Genomic DNA, 17190 nt, shown 5'->3' on the forward strand with positions numbered 1-17190 from the left:
AAAAGTGTTCTAACATGCTTGAATTTCTTTACTAATTAATTACTTAATTCCTTATATTAAAACTTTAAAAAACCTGAGAAAACAAACTCTCAACAAATAAACACTAAAAAATAAAAAGCGCCGGGTAGTGGTGGCACACACCTTTAATCCCAGCACTCAGGAGGCAGAGGCAGGTGGATTTCTGAGTTTGAGGCCAGCCTGGTCTACAGAGTGAGTTTCAGGACAACCAGGGCTACACAGAGAAACCCTGTCTCAAAAAATAACCAAAAAAAATAAAAAAATAAAAAGCATACCCTGCTACTTAATGTACAAAATAAAATTCTATACCATTTCAAATATATACTTACCTTCCCCTTGGGAATAAGAAAATAATGCATTATAGAAAATCACCTCAGGAAGTGGAAAAGAAAGAGAAACATGAAAAAATACCCTATTCTAAATCTTTTTTTTTTTTTAAGATTCACTTATTATGAGTACACTGTAGCTGTCTTCTGACACTCCAGAAGAGGGCATCTGATCTCATTACAGATGGTTGTGAGCCACCATGTGGTTGCTGGGAATTGAACTCAGGACCTCTGGAAAAGCAGTCAGTGCTCTTAACCACTGAGCCATCTCTCCAGCCCCAAAAATATCCTATTCTAAAAACCAAAAGAAGAGATTTAAACTGAGTTATTTGTTTACCATCATACTAGAAAATATCAGAATGACTGGTAGCACCCATATTTCATTAGAAAAAGAGTACTGAATCAATAAATAAATTTGTGGCTCACTGATTCGATTTCTAAGTGAAATGAAAGTCCATTGCTTTCTGATCATTTTAGATTTGTGCGTCTAACTTGGGGTGCTGATAAAGATCAGAAAGCTGGAGAGGGGCTACTGATGTGTGGAGACAGGAGAATGAATGCCTTAGGTGAGGGGCGTGGATATTTGAAGAAAGACTCCCATAGGTGAACAGTCATCAGGAAGTGACACTACTTAAGAGGGATTAGGAAGCATGGCCTTGTTGGAGGAAGTTTGTCACTGGGAGTAGGCTTTGAGGTTTTAAAAGCCCAAGCCAGGCCCAATGTCTCTCTGCTGCCTGCAGACCCAGATACAGAACTGTCAGCCTGTTGCCATAATGCTTCCCAATAAGATGATATTAATCTTCTGCCTTATAATTTCTGTATTTTCTGAATAATTTTTTCAAGCTAAATGTGTCATTGGCCAGCAGGGAAGAAAACTAGGCAATTTTTAAAACTGATCCTCCAAAAACATTTAGAAGTCTACTAAAAAGGGCTTTACAAGTTAAGTGTAAACTGGTACTTAATAACATTGAGTTCCTTGACCAAAAGTAGCCTGTGTCAAAGGCCAGCCTATAAAACAGTGGGATCTGCAGCACTTCTCTGGGAAAGCAAACTTATATACCTGAACTATTCATCAGAAAAAGGACAAAGGTAAAGATTTTTCTTCAAAAAGTACATAAGACCATAAGTATTCAGGAAGTGCTAACAGGACAGATACCTTTATGAAGTTTCCAAAGAGCAAAGAGCCAGAGCTACCAAACTGACATCAAGGAGAAGCAAAGGATGCAGGGAAATTTTAAAGCTACTGAAGACTTTCTTGATGAGCCATAAGCAGGAAGTAAAGGTCTTCCTATTAGAGAGAGATCAGAGAGCACAGAAATTAAAAAGAAAAAACAAGATGTAAGGATAAATCTTTTTACAGAATAGTATTACTTCCAAAGTTATGAAATTCAGTATCACTTCAATACCAGGGTGAGCTTAGAAAGGCAAGGAATGGTAAAAGTCAATGACAATAAAAACCACAGCAACACACAGCAAGAGAATAGTTTGTGTCTGACCCAGAACTAAAGCTCCATATATATTCTCTCTTGGTTCTATCACCAGCTCACTACTTTTCTGACTAAAGAAGGATAAATGAGCTTAGTTAAAAAAAAGTTCCTAAGTGTTCTAATTCTACACAGAAAATAATGTCATTTATTAAGTGACTGCACATGGGAAGATGAAATGTACAGACCAAGCCAAAGTGGAAGATGCTGGAATTACTCAAAGCTTCACTCTGTTCATAGTCACTGCACTGAACGCCTACTACATGTAAGGCACCTTGCAAAGTTCAGATGTGTTTGCCTGCCTTCCCTTGGTTAACGGTATCTAGCCTGTTTAACAGCCATTGGCTACTCTCAGTTCACAGTGGTGAAGAAATAGTTCCACTTGTTGACATTTGCACTAAACCATAGTTCTTTTCTTGAAGCTTATGTATCTCCAGAAATGATGGATATAATTTATGCTACATACATAGTTATATTAGGTTTTAGAAGAAACTACTACTGCACCAAAAGTTTAAAACTTACTCTACAAGGTATAGCAAAATCTTTTTAAAACAACTAAAGTTTGCTTCATACTAACTCAAAAAGTAATAATACTGCATAAAAATCATGGTGTTTCTCAAATAACACACATGGGAAGATAAAAGACTGATTGAGTCATAATGGAAGATGCTGGAATTACTCAAATCACACTGTAATTATGGCCCCTACATTGAGTGAACACACCTACTGCATGCCAAGCCTTGTTTAAACTCCTAGGAAACACTGCTAGAAGGGGAAAGGGAGAAATGTTTCCCTGACTCTGACTGACATTCTTGACTTCCCTCAGTCCTCCTATTAAAAACACTTTCTCCTAACAAACAGCTTCAGGCAGGAAGCTAGCACTTCCTTTGTTCCTTCATGCCACACAAGTAATAAAAACCAACCACATCTGGTTTAGCTACAAATGTAAGTCTTAGTAAGTCTTTAATTCTAGGGTTTGCTATTACCACATACACTTAACTGAAGATTTAATGTAGTTAGTGTGCTTCTCAATAGCTTCTCAGTTCTAACAAGTGATGTTCTGTCCTGTGCCTGCTGACTCCCGAATAATTCCTCATCTAGTTAAGACTCTCGGGCACACCAGGCAGTGGGAGCTTCTCAGGGCTGGGGAAGCAGGGGCAGTGGATCCCTGTGAACTCAAGATCAGCCTGGTCTACAGAGCAAGTTCCAAGACAGCCTGGGCTATTCAGAGAAACTGCATCTTGGAAAAAAAAAAAAAAATGCCGGGCAGTGGTGGCACACGCCTTTAATCCTAGCACTTGAGAGGCAGAGGAAGGTGGATTTCTGAGTTCTAGGCCAGCCTGGTCTACAAAGTGAGATCCAGGACAGCCAGGGGTACACAGAGAAACCCTGTCTTGAAAAAAACCAAAAAAAAAAAAAAAAAAAAAAGGTTCTATGACATTACAATGGAAGATGTCCACAACAGATATTCATAGCTACCTACTCCAATTCCCTTTATCCCTTCTTTCTTCAAAATATACAACTAGAAAAGCCATGCTACCTCAAAAGTAGATATAACTAAATTGTAGCCCATAAATGTTGTTTTTTTCCTGTGTTAATAAAATAACTTTATTTTTTTTACTTAAGTTATACCATGAGTCAAATTAATTTAATAGACTCCTGCAGAAAATTTTATCCAAAAGCTGCAGAATATGCATTTTTCTTTATTTTTTTATTTCATTTACATTTCCAATGCTATCCCAAAAGTCCCCCACACGCTCCCCCACCCACCCACTCCCACTTCTTGGCACTGGCATTCCCCTGTACTGGGGCAGATAAAGTTTGCACGACCAATGGGCCTCTCTTTCCAATGATGGCCGACTAGGCCATCTTCTGCTACATATGCAGCTAGAGACACGAGCTCCGGGGGGTACTGGTTAGTTCATATTGTTGTTCCACCTATAGGGTTGCAGATACCCCCAGCTCCTCGGGTACTTTCTCTAGCTCCTCCATTGGGGGGAGGGGGGGGCCTGTGATCCATCCAATAGCTGACTGTGAGCATCCACTTCTGTGTTTGCTAGGCCCCGGCATAGTCTCACAAGAGACAGCTATATCTGGGTCCTTTCAGCAAAATCTTGCTAGTATATGCAATGGTGTCAGCGTTTGGAAGCTGATTATGGGATGGATCCCCGGATATGGCCGTCTCTAGATGGTCCATCCTTTCGTCTCAGCTCCAAACCCATAAATGTTTAATCGTGCATTATACTGCAGCAGTATTTCAAAGGAAGATATGTCCCTTTTATCTTCCTTCCTATTCCTTCCTGCTGTCAGAGCTATTGTAATTCTCGGAACCCCAGTAGGGGTCATGAGTTCACCTTAAAACTGGAACCTAAGAGTAAAGAAGAAAAGAGTTAAAGAAGTGAGTGACCTAGAGTCATAGTGTGACTCTTTACCTCTCTCTTGCATGAAAGCAGAAGCAATAAATGTCCACCTCATTGAAAACTCTTGTTAAAGACTCTATGCTAGAACTAGTTAACACACATTATCATGTCTTCTGCACAGATGAAAAAATTTGCACTGAGAGCAAGCTAACCAAGAAGTCCTTACTTACAAATCTAAGAGACAGTCAAAAACTAATCTAAATCTATAATTACACTACATTAGTGTAAATAACTCCTAATGTACAACACTTAAAACACAAAATAATGTAAAAGTCTGTTTACTTTCCCTCTTAACATGCTATATGCCATTACTAAATAGCATATGGCCCATACACTTGTCTAAAACAAAAGCAAATAATTTATATTTATTCTTTGTTCCTACAACAATAGTAAAAATGTGTTTTTTGTGAGTTTGTTTCTAATCATTATTAATTGGATACTAAAATAGGCCTCCCACTAAAAACAGAACAAATGAAAATTTAATATTAAATTTCAGCATATATAGTATTAAAAGGAACAAAAAAGAGTCTGGGAGATATCTGCTGGGCACAGAAAAGCTGCAAGACTTGCCTTTTTAACACAAACTCAAGAAAACACAGAATTATTTCTGCAGGCTTGAAAACCATGAGACTACAGGTCCAAAGCAAAAAAGAAGCAATAAGGAGAACCCTCAAGTGGACACCTGACTGTGGTCATCTCTGAACTGAAATGGAGGTTAGAAGCCAACCAAATCTGGCAGCCTCACTCACCACAGCAGAAAAAATTATATTGAGGCAAAATGAGAAGGCAGGGTAGGTACAAGTCTACACGACACAGGTAAAGACTAACCTCTGGGAGAGCACTGACGAGAACAGCAAGCCAAACATCATGGAGGGCTGGGCATGAGTGCAATCCCAACAAACAAAGAAAAGGTTCTCTTCAAATGCCTACATTAATTGAAACCCTAGACACCAAACATCCTAAGGATGCTAATCTTGACAAAACAAGACAGCTAACACAGTGTCTGGAAACTCATGTGACAAGGTGAGGAAGGTGACAAGCATTCCCTTGTTAATGCTAGTTTGTTGTCTACCTTTCTGAGTAAGCCTTTTAAAGTATACAGTAGTTTTCCAGAAAGGATTCAGAAAAAGCCTTAGTGAAAAAGCAGAACTGAAATTCCAGCTGCCTTCAGTCAGAGAACAAAGAGGGCCATAGCAAAGGAAATTAATACTAGTCTCACAGTTTGGAAAGAAACAGTTACTGTATATAAAGTTGTCATAGATACTAACATATAATAGGGTATTACTGAGTTTAATGAATTACTAAACTTATAATTCTTCACATAATTTCTAATATGATAAGTATAAAAATAGATTTAAAAAATTGTTGGAGTACTAAATAAAAGTTTACCATGGTCATTAAGAAAAAACATTTGAGAACATCTGCTAGATCAGGACTAAGGAGTTTTAGTTTCACGTACAAGCCAAAAGTGTGTGTGCCATCTACTTCTTAAATAAAGTTTCACTTAAAGAAATATTCACTTACATGGTTTCAGTGATTGCTTTTACATTAAAAAAAAAAAAAAAAAAAACCTGACTATCTGCAACAGAGTATATTAAGAACTTTTATAAATCTGCAACAGAAATAACTTTAAAATGGGCAAAGGATTTAAAAGCAGTTCTTCGGAGAGGACAAATGACTAATAAGTAAGTACAAGATGTGTAACACACAGATCATAGGTGCTATGGTTTGAATCCCAATGACCCTCCTAGGTTCCTGTGCTTGATTGAGCACGTGGATCCCAGCTGTGGCACTGTTTTAGAGGTTACGAAGCTTTTAGTATGTAAGGCCTGGCTGACAAGGATGTGTCACTGAGGTAGATCTTTAAAGGATAACCTAGTCTATCTAATCTGTAAAAATGTGAAGAGCTGCTGTGCGCATGTGCTTGTGTCAATTGACATAAAACTAGTCACCACAGAAATTCTAAACCGTATCAAGGTGATGATGGAGACTTTTTGGTGAAGAACATGTCACCTCATGTAACATTCAAGCTGTGTCCTGTTTATGGCTTACTGCATTTGCCCACAATTTGCAGAGAGAAAGCAGACAGATATGAAAAATCTGGATAGGAAAAGGAGTATGAGCCTAGTTAAAGCTGCAGACAGAAGTATATAGTTTGGCAGCTGTCTGAGTCACAGTCTACTGCTGTGAAGACACCATGACCAAGGCAACTCCTATAAAAGGCATTTCATTGCAGGCTTGATTATAGTTCCAGAGGATTAGTCCATGATCACCATGACATCATGGGGTTGAGAGCTTACACATTTTGATCTGTAGGCAGGCAGAGACAGACTGGGCCTGGCATGCACTTTTGAAGTGCTTGCATGACCACACCCACTGAAAACTCTAGGGTATAGCTTGATGAGTGGGCTAAGTATGAAGCTGTGAAGGACAAAGCGTAATTTGCAATGAAAACACAGTATATTAGAGAAACCGGAAACATGAATATCCACCCCCTAAAAAGCATGAGGCACAGCATGGAGCTAGCCTAAAAGAGAAGCCAGGCGTGCTATAGGCCTAAAGTTTAAAGGTGGATTTCCCAAGCCTATGGAGCACAGACGTTGGAATCAAGATGCAAAAATCGGGGTTTACCCTGCTAAGTTTTGGTCTTGCTCTGGTTTGATCTTCCCTTCCTATGCTTCTGTTTGTCTCTTTTGAATGGGAATGTTTACCTGTACCACTGTATGCTGGAATTGTATATGTATTTTTTCTTTTTAAATCTTACAGGGGTTTGCAGTAGAGATTGCCTTAAATCTCAGAAGAGACTCTGAACTTGAGATTTTGCACAGCAGAATAACTGAAGAACTATTGAGAATTTTAAAGACAGAATGAATACATTTTGCATAATGAGATGGCTATGAGCCTAAAGTCAAATGGAAATTGTCCCTTACAGGCTCATGTCCCCAGAGAATGGAATTATTGAAAGGCAGGGCCAAGTTAGAGGAAGTCAGTTACATAGTATGTGAGTTGGAAGATGGATTAGCCTTGACTTTTTTTTTTTTTTTTTTTTTTTTTTTTTGGTTTTTTTCAAGATAGGGTTTCTTTGTGTAGCCCTGGCTGTCCTGGAACTTACTCTGTAGACCAGGCTGGCCTCAAACTCAGAAATCCACCTGCCTCTGCCTCCCAAGTGCTGGGATTAAAGGTGTGCACCATCATGCCTGGCAGTAGCTAGGATCTTAACCTTTAAAAAAGTTAACTGGTATCACTAGCAAGCTAGAATAGCAGTTGGCACACTATGTCAGCAAATTGCTGCCTTGCACCTGCTTTTGAAGGATACATTTTAACTGAGGGCACTAAACTCAGTTACTGATGTGTTGATTTTTGGCTGTTTTGATACTATAATGGCAGAACTACATAGCTGAAATGGAGACCAGAGGCACTACAAGACTCAAATATTTATTTTCTACTCAAAAGAAGTTTGCCGATATGTACCCTACAACAATAGAAGGAAATGCCTAAAAATCTATCACTTTAGAATAGGAAAGGATATAATGTAGAAAGATAACCAGGCTGACTAGTTTTCATACTGCCAATAAACCCAGAGCATTAGACAAACATACAGGTATTTTCCTATCTCAAAAATAGTATTCATTCTAAAACTAAGTTTACAGTTTCAATGTCAAGTTTGGCTCCCCCCCCCCAAAGTGTAAATATGAGAAGTACATAAATATCATACCTAAAGAACTTACAAGCACCATATATTAAGGCATTAAACTAAGTCATAAAATATATTTTTCTATTGTATCTCCTAAATTCAATCCTATTCTTTCAGAACTATCTACATAAATTATCAGAAATGTGTAGCACAGACTAAGGAGCTGCCTCAGTGGGTCAAGTGTGAGGCCTGAGCTCAGCTCCCCAGAACACATGGAGATAGATGCCTGTAAACAACTCTTCTGCATGAGGCAGGAGGAAGGGCAGAGGAGGAGGATGCCTGAAGCTCCATGGCCAGCCAGCCTAGCCAAAGTGATACCTCTGGGTTCACTGAAGAGAACCTGCCTCAAAACATAAAGATGCAGACCACTGCAGAAAGAGGCAACCATCAACCTGGGCCTAATATATGTGCTTTCAACTGTGTGCATGTGCACCCTACATACACAGAGAGAGAGAGAGAGAGAGAGAGAGAGAGAGAGAGAGAGAGAGAGAGAGAGAGAGAGAAAGAGGAAGAGAGAGAGAGTGTGTTTGTGTGTGTAGAAGGCCTTCTGAGATACCGCTTGGCAGGAGTCTGACATTGGCCAAGGACAAGGAAATGGGCTTCAGGCAGGAATCTGACATTGGGCATAAAAAGTAAGGAAGTTTCGGCAAGAATCTAACTTTAGGCTGTAATAGAAAAGTAATATAAGGCAGGAATTTTAGTCTTAGGGTGGAACAGAAGAACTAGGCTTCAGGCAAGATTTTGGGCTTGGACGAGGAAGTGGGCTCAAGTATTTTGGTCATTATGACAAACCCTTTTAACCAACTGTCTGGAGAGTAATCACAGGGCTTGGCTTACTGCTTTGTTCCTTATTGTACTGCTCGCCCAAAATACTTGCACGGAATTAAAATGGTACTAAAAAGTGCATTGGAAATATTAAATTGACCTTCAGTCTCAGAATTGACTGGGGTCACACTGCAATGTTATCTGTCTTTTTTCTTTTTAATCCTCACTCCTGCACTGGAGAACCTGTTGACTTACTAAGAGAGAGAGAGAGAGACAGACAGACAGACAGACAGACATAAAGAGTAGGACCGAATACATTGAAGCTAGCTACCTGCAATCTGGATGGAAAAAAAAAATCTCTAAGACCTAATAGAGTCTGAAAGCAATTAAGTATTTTCATTTTACTTTCCATGTTTTCTTAACTTTTATGTAAATAAAATAGATTTCCTTGTCCACTTACAACCTACACTATATAAAAAATGAAAGAATTGGATTACCTGAATTGGATGTTCACTAAATGAGGCTGAGAGCCATCAGATTGCCAGTAAGTTTCTAGATTGTCATCCCGTAACTGATCCACTCCAAACCCTAGAAACAGTGAACATGACAATAAATTTCCATGAAAAAGTTACATATTTAAAACATAAAATTACCATACATATTTGTCTAGAAATGTTGATATAGAAAACAGAATATGAAATTTAAGCAGAATTCTATTCTTTCATCCAGATTTCAACTCTAAAAATCCCTTAATGGGCTGAGTTTGTTGTTTACTGATAGACTGTTTATTTTAAAAATGGGAGGTCCTGGGCTCAATCCCTTACACACACTAAAGTTTATACTATGATAAATGTTTTGGGTGGTTAGTTTTTTCAAAGCATCTTTGGGGTTACATAAGGTCTCTATTTGCACAAGTCCAAGTTTTATCCTTTTTATAAACTAATCATAAGAATGATCCATCCTATGCCCGGCATGGTGGTGCACACTTTTAATCCCAGCACTCTGGAGGCAGAGACAGGCAGATTTCTGAGTTCGAGGCCAGCCTGGTCTACAAAGTGAGTTCCAGGGCAGCCAGGGCTATACAGAGAAACCCTGTCTCGAAAAACCAAAACCAAAACCAAAAAAACCAAACAAACAAAAAGAATGATCCATCCTGTGATATCCTTTAAAATAGGTAAATACAAGCAAGCTCAGTATGTCATACTTACTTTGTGCTACTTTAAAAAAAAAAAAAAAAAGACTTATTTATTTTATGTAAGTGAGTACACTGTTGCTCTCTTCAGACACACCAGAAGAGGGCATCGGATCCCATTACAGATGGTTGTAACTGCCATGTGATTGCTGGGAATTGAATTTGGGACCTGTGGAAGAGCAGTCAGTGCTCTTTACCACTGAGCCATCTCTCCAGCTCCTTTTTGCTACTTTTTAAGTTCCCTAATAAGGATAGATAATAGATAAATCTCATAAGATTCGTAGGAGAGACCTTACATAAATGTTCTATTGAGTTAAAGACTTTTCTACTTATTTTACTTTGGCTGGTTTTCCCCCTATTTTACAATTTTATTTGTATTTTAGCTCCAAGGAATTCATAAAATGGTATTTTGTCTTAAGAAAAATAAATATTAATCAAACATCTTTTAACTCAAGACTAATTTGAAATGTTTTTCTAAGACATTACCTATGAAAGTTCAATGGGAAAAAGAAATAAGCATAATCTTCGGGAAGTGAGGACTCTGGATCTTCCCCTCTAGGACACTGAGTATGAGCACCAGCCCTCATTTCCATATTTTCCTCACAAGCAGAATGCCTTATAAACATAAGCTCACATGCCAATGCCTAGACATCACCTCTTTTCTAAGGCTCCCAACTTCATCACTATGTCTGAGCTGTTTTAGTCAAAACAATGGCAGATCTTTGACAGGGATTATGTACCCATATAAGAAAAAGTCTATACGTCATAACCGTCTTCAATGGTTCTTTTCTTAAGGTTTTATTTAAGTATTTGTGTGCAAGTGTGCATTGAATCCCTGGAGTGGGAGTTAGAGGTACAGTGAGCTGCGCAATGTAGAATCTGAACTCAGATCATCTATAGAGCAGCAAGTACTCCAGAGCTGAGCCTTCTCCAACTGCAGTGTCTCCTCCAATGTGGCCCTTCCACCAGCAACATTCTAGAATTCATCAATCAGCAGTTCTGAGAGTTCAGCCTCACTCAAAGTTTGTGTTTGATGAATCTTTGGGGTGATTCTGGTGCATGCTAAGATATCACACCTACTTCTCTACGATCCCATTTCTTATTCTTGACACTACTTATCTTTTGGACTCAACAATGCTTTGTGGTGAGGTAGCTATCCTGACTTCTACTTACTTGATTCCCAGAATACAGCAATAATTCTCCCTCCTTTCCAGTCATGACAATGAAAAAAATATCTGCAGATACTGCTAAAGGTTGAGGCTTAAGTACAGGCAACAAAACCATCCAGAAGTAAAAACTATTGTCCCAAGGCAAAGAAAAACAATACTCCTTTTGGTTATGGTTATGGTTTTCTCTTGGCCTGCCCTCCTCCAGGAGTGGTAAGCGCTCCTATTTGGGCTTAGTCCAGATTGATTTGGATTCAATACAAAGTGAGTGAGTGTGACACAAACTGCAGTTGTAATGTGTTTACAAGCTCTGGATTAACATTCTAGATGTCTCCACTTCACAAAGAGAGCATGTCTAGATCCATGGAACAGATACCAATAACTGAAAGATATATTTAGTGTCTAAGACATTTTCTTAAGTATCTCTAGTAACACAATTGCTTTCACACCGGATAGGAGGCTATTATAACTGAGCCACATGCTTTGACTTCAAAAACCTAACAAGTAATATGTGGAGTCAGGTGTGGTGGCACACATCCTTAATTCCAATGCTTGGGAGACAAAGGCAGGCAGATCTCTGTAAGTTCGAGGCCAGCCTGATCTACTTAAGAGAGTTCCAGGCCAGCCAAAGCTATATAATAAGACCCTGTCAGAGAAACACAGACAACACACACAAACACACACACACACATAGAAGGAAAATGGACTTCATAAAAGAATTCATCTATAATTATATCCTACAAATATGTTTCAACTAAATAAAACCAATGTGTTTTCTCCTTGTACTTAAAATCCAGATTCTTTGTGTATGTATGCATGCTTGAGATATATGTTACAAGTTCATGTGTGTACATGCATACACGTGTGACTGTGGAAACCTGAAGTCAACACTGGGTATCTTCCTCTATCACTCTCCTCTTAGTTTGTGTGTATGTGCATTTGTGCTGCATGTATATGTTCGTGTAGGCATGTGCATTTGTGCTGCATGTATATGTTTGTGTAGGCATGTGCATTTGTGCTGCATGTATATGTTCGTGTAGGCATGTGCATGTAGGTGTGGGGAGTTGCACAAAATGTGAAGCCAGAGGTCAATGTCCTGTGTCTTCCTCAATCAGTCTCTTTATTATTTTATAAGATAGTGTCTCTCACTGACCCTGGAGCTCATCAATTAAGCAAGACAATATGGTCAACAAATAACAGGTATCCTCTTATCTCTGCCTCCTAAGCCGCTGGAATACAGGCACTCCTGCCATGCCAAGATTTTTACACAGGTGCTAGAAGTCAAAAACTCCTGTGGCTAGAGAAGTGGATCAGCAGTTGTACTGGCTGGTTTTGTGTCAACTTGACACAGGCTGGAGTTATTACAGAGAAAGGAGCTTCAGGTAGGGGAAATGCCTCCATGAGGTCCAGCTATGGGGCATTTTCTCAATTAGTGATCAAGTGGGGAGGTCCCCTTGTGGGTGGGACCATCTCTGGGCTGGTAGTCTTGGTTCTATAAAAGAGTAGGCTGAGCAAGCCAGGGGAAGCAAGCCAGTAAGGAACATCCCTCCATGGCCTCTACATCAGCTCCTGCTTCCTGACCTGCTTGAGTTCCAGTCCTGACTTCCTTTGGTGATGAACAGCAACATGGAAGTGTAAGCTGAATAAACCCTTTCCTTCCCAACTTGCTTCTTGGACATGATGTTTGTACAGGAATAGAAACCCTAAGACAGCAGTTAAGAATATTTGCTGCAACCTGGTGTGATAGCACACGCCTTTAATCCCAGCACTGGGGAGGCAGAGGCAGGTGGATCTCTGTGAGTTCAAGGCCAACCTGGTCTACATAGTAAGTTCCAAGGCCAACAGAGAAATCTTGACTCAAATAACCGCCCCGTCCCAATAAAGGAAAAAAAAAATGGAATTCTTCAAAACTCAAAGGTCAAGGACAAAGCCACCCAGAACAGAAGTGACGTTGTCAGATGCTTAGGGAGAGCAGAAAACTACAAATGGCATGAGCACACTTTGGAGCATTATGAAAATGCTTCATTATAATGTTTACATGACTAGAAATTAAAATTCATAACTATTGGGGTGGAGAATGGCTCAGCAGTTAAGGGCACTAACTGCTTTTTCAGAGGACCAGGGTTCAAATTCCAGCACCCACATGGCAGCTTACAGCTGTTTGTAATTCCAAGGTTTGACACTCTCATGTAAAGATACATGCAGACAAAACACCAATGCACATAAAATAATTTGGATGACCAAGAACCTGAGACTAGATAGCCTAGGGACTGAGGGTAAAACCAAAATTTTACTGGTCTAAAAAAGAAAAAGAAATTTAGTGATAAAATGACTCTTAAAGACATTCTTCTATACTCAAAGATCAGCGCCTTGCTCAACCATCATCATAGAAGCTTCCTCCCAAAGCAAATGAGAACACAGAGACCGATAGCCAGATAGTATGCAGAGAATGACAGACCTTGGAACATTCAGCCCTAAATGGGATATCTCCATTAAATCTCTCCCCTAGGAGCCCAGGGAGCTCCATGAAAGAAGAGGCAGAACAAGTTAAGAGTCAGAGGGTATGGAGGACATCAAAAACACCAATGCCCTCTAAATCAACATGAGCACAGCTCCTATGAGCTAAGAAGCTTGCACAACACCTGCACAGTCCTGCATCAGGTCCTCTGTGCTTGTACTATGGCTTGCAGTTTAGTGTTTGTATGGGACTCCTAAGTATGTGAGCAAGTGGATCTCTGATTCTTGGGCCTTCTTATGGGTTCTTTTCCTTCTATTGGCTTGTCTTGTCCAATTTCAATGTAACAGTTTTTGCTTTATCTTAGTATATTTTGTTATGGATTTCTTTCTTTCTTTCTTTCTTTTTGTTTTTTTTGTTTGTTTGTTTGTTTGGTTGGTTGGTTGGTTTTTTTCAAGACAGGTTTCTCTGTATAGCCCTGGCTGTTCTGGAACTCACTTTGTAGACCAGACCAGGCTGGCCTTGAACTCAGAAATCCGCCTGCCTCCCAAGTGCTGGGATTAAAGGCATGCGCCACCACTGCCCGGCTGTTATGGATTTCTTAAACAAAAAAAAAAAAAAAAAAAAAAAAAGAGTGAGTAAATGAAAATCTAGCCACTAAGTAAAGTTAACAACTGAACTGTCACGTATACCTGCTAGGAGGTGAAATCGGTTTTCTCCAATAGAGCCACACTGAGTATATCAACCACTCCAGAATAGGCCTGTTTAATTGGTTACAATTTGCAAGAGCAGGAGCGTGTGTGAGCTTGCATTCATGAGTGCGTGCTTGTGTGTGTATGATTTTATTTTAGGTTTTTAGTTTTCTGTATTTTGGTTTTGAGAAGGTTTTGTTGTATAGTTTTTTGTTTATTTTGAGAAAGAAGTTGGATGGGGACTGGGGGAGAGGACAGGTTAGGAATTGGGGGAGGGGAAAATATGATCAAAATATATTTAAATTTAAACAATTTTTTAAATAATAAAAAAAAAAACTTTGCAAAGAGTTAACTGGGGCAGTGGAGGGGGGGAGGGGGGCAGCTTAGCCTTTACTAAGGCTGCTATAAAGACTGGATGACCTAATATAGCTAGAATGGTACTTCGGTCAAAGGCAGCGTCACACCTGCCTGTTGCTACTGTGACCCTGTTATCATCAAGATCTGCAATGGTAGCATTTCACACAGTCTGAATGTTTACAAGCTTAAGTACATTTTGCTTTTCAGGTTCCCCTACATTGTACTCATGTGTTTCTCGTGTTTGAAATCTCAAAATTTGCCATTTTAATATTTCAGTTGCTGCTTTGAAATTAATTTTACACTAATCTTTTTAAAATTATTACAAAAAAGAAAAATGCCTATTAAATTATAGGTTAGGTAAATGGGAAAAAGATACACATATAACCTACCATGACACATCCTAGCAAAAGACATAGACTCAAAGAAAACTCTTAGATGCTTCCAGAAAGGACAGCAAGCACCAAATGTGTGTTAAATAACAACTACTTAATACCAGAGATAGGATAGGATAAGGAGAGAATCTTATGAAAAAGTTAAATCTAATACTAAGTACTAGACATCTTATTGATATTAGTAATGTAGCTGGATAAAAATATGCAATAAATGAAAACTCGGTTCATTAAAATTGAAGTATCTACACAAAAAGTATATTAAAGGTAGTCTAGTGCAAACGAAAACTGTAAGTAGGCTATCCTTTACTGCCAGCACTCGGGAGGCAACGGTTCTGAATTTAAGGCTAACCTGGTCTACAGAGCAAGTTCCAGGATAGCCAGAGCTACACAGAGAAACCATGTCTCAAAGAAGAGAAGAGAAGAGAAGAGAAGAGAAGAGAAGAGAAGAGGGAGAAGAAGAGAGGAGAGGAGATTAGAGGGGAGGGGAGGGGAGGGGAGGGGAGGGGAGGGGAGGGGAGGGGAGGGGAGGGGAGAAGATTGATTGTAAATAATGATTATCATAGTCTGGGGTTTTGTTTTGCTTACCTGGTTTGCAGGAAGAGAGTGACCAAACAGCCTGAGACCCAATTTCCCTGACTGTTGCTGTCCTCTCCAACTGCTTAGGATCAGCACCAGGAGGTGTCTTGTTCGGTGTGGTCATTTTTAAATTATTCTATAGAGAGACAAGCAATATACATTCTACCATGCCATGACAATCCTTCTGCAAAAATATAAAAACAGAATTTCAGTGCCCAGCGTTGTGGCACATATCTTTAATCCTAGTACTAGGGGAGGCAAAGGCAGCAGAAGCACAAGAATCTGAGTTCGAGGTCAACCTGGTCGACTACACAGTGAGCTCCAGGACTACACAGTGAGCTCCAGGACTACACAGTGAGCTCCAAGACTACACACTACACAGTGAGCTCCAGGACTACACAGTGAGCTCCAGGACTACACAGGACTACAGAGAGATACCTGTTTGGTTTCAGACCCAGGAACAGGGAAGAGATGCATATTTTAACTACCAAAGTAGACACCTGGCTTCCAGGTTCTCCCAGCATCCCTCAGTCCCTATCTGGCATATCCTGCCTGGAACCTTGAACTTTCCAGCCCAGGGGCTGGGCTGCCCTTCCCCCAGAGGCTTCTCCCTATATAAACCAGACATTTTGGTCTCTCTTCTGTTCTCCACTTCTCTCTTTCCTACCCTCCCACCTTCCCCATGGAGATTTCCCTGGCCTTCGTACTTGGGGCCAGTGAACTGATCCATCTAAGATCAGCTTCCCAATAAACATGTGTTTAATATACTCTAATCTGGTTTAATTTCACCGACAGCAAGCTATCAATACTCTGTCTAAAAAAAAAAAAAATAATAAAGTAAATTTTCAATGGCAAAATAATCACTCATATTCCCTTCATCCTCCTTACCTTTTGTTAATCCTAGTAAATCTATGAAAAGCATGAAAAATAAAAAACTTCTTGGAGAGTCAACACCATGTTAAATTGTTTCGGTGACTTTTATGGCTACTTTACACTATTGTAAATTATTCTTATAATAAATTCCGTAAAGTTCTGCTACAAGGCTAACATAACTATAGACCACCACCTTGACACGTCCCTTTGGATTCCAAGCCATCCTTATAACCACCGCACAAACAATAATAATTTATAATTTACATAATCACAGAGACATAAATTCCGTTAAAACATGAATACCATGCCATTGGAGATGTAGGGGGAGAGAGAGGGGCGGCCCATCTCGACACGGGAACAAAATTCAAAGAACAGCCAAGTGGATGAGACAAAACGCTAGGGAAGAAATGGGTTCCTGGCCTTAAACAGTAATACTGAAGGAGCTGAGAATTAGACTTGGGATCCTGCCTACCACCTCCGTTTTACCGGATTAGCAAGGCCCACAAAGCCTGAGGAGACAGCAAGCCTAACGCCGCCGAGACTAGGGAGAAGGGACTAGGGAGAAGGGCTCTACCTGCGCCCGCTAGCACACGGTTCTCTAAACCGAGGGAGAGCCGCTGTCTTACACACCTGGTTCGCCACAATTCCGGTTCTCAGGCCCCCGCCACTCCCACTGGGGCTCGGCGGTTCTAGGCTCCCTCAGTTCATTGGCGTCGCGGCGCAATGACGTCAGCAACGTCATCACTCCGTCCAGGGCGCCGACTCTGCGCTCTGTCGCGC

General features: G+C 40.0%; 1 protein-coding gene across 4 annotated transcripts in view; it reads right to left on the reverse strand.

The window, feature by feature from the left end:
- Positions 1–17135, reverse strand: part of Anapc10 (anaphase promoting complex subunit 10) — a 69286-nt gene extending 52151 nt beyond the window's left edge. For 2 of the 4 annotated variants that reach the window (XR_015048624.1, XM_021170452.2), the window contains exons 1-3: positions 17041–17135; positions 15547–15721; positions 9205–9295 (exon numbers count right to left, since the gene is read on the reverse strand). Coding sequence is in view for 3 of the 4 variants with exons in the window: in XM_021170452.2 (XP_021026111.1) it covers positions 9205–9295; positions 15547–15661 (206 nt within the window). In the remaining variant the exon portion in view is untranslated. Of the gene's footprint in view, positions 1–9204; positions 9296–15546; positions 15722–16984; positions 17014–17040 lie in introns of those variants that run through there. The other 2 variants (XM_021170454.3, XM_021170453.3) reach the window with 2 other exon arrangements.
- Positions 17136–17190: the final 55 nt, after the last annotated feature.

The sequence above is a fragment of the Mus caroli genome, unplaced genomic scaffold (genome assembly GCF_978045245.1).
Source record: "Mus caroli unplaced genomic scaffold, Mus_caroli_1 scaffold_10, whole genome shotgun sequence".
In the NCBI taxonomy this organism is placed as follows: Eukaryota; Metazoa; Chordata; class Mammalia; order Rodentia; family Muridae; genus Mus; species Mus caroli.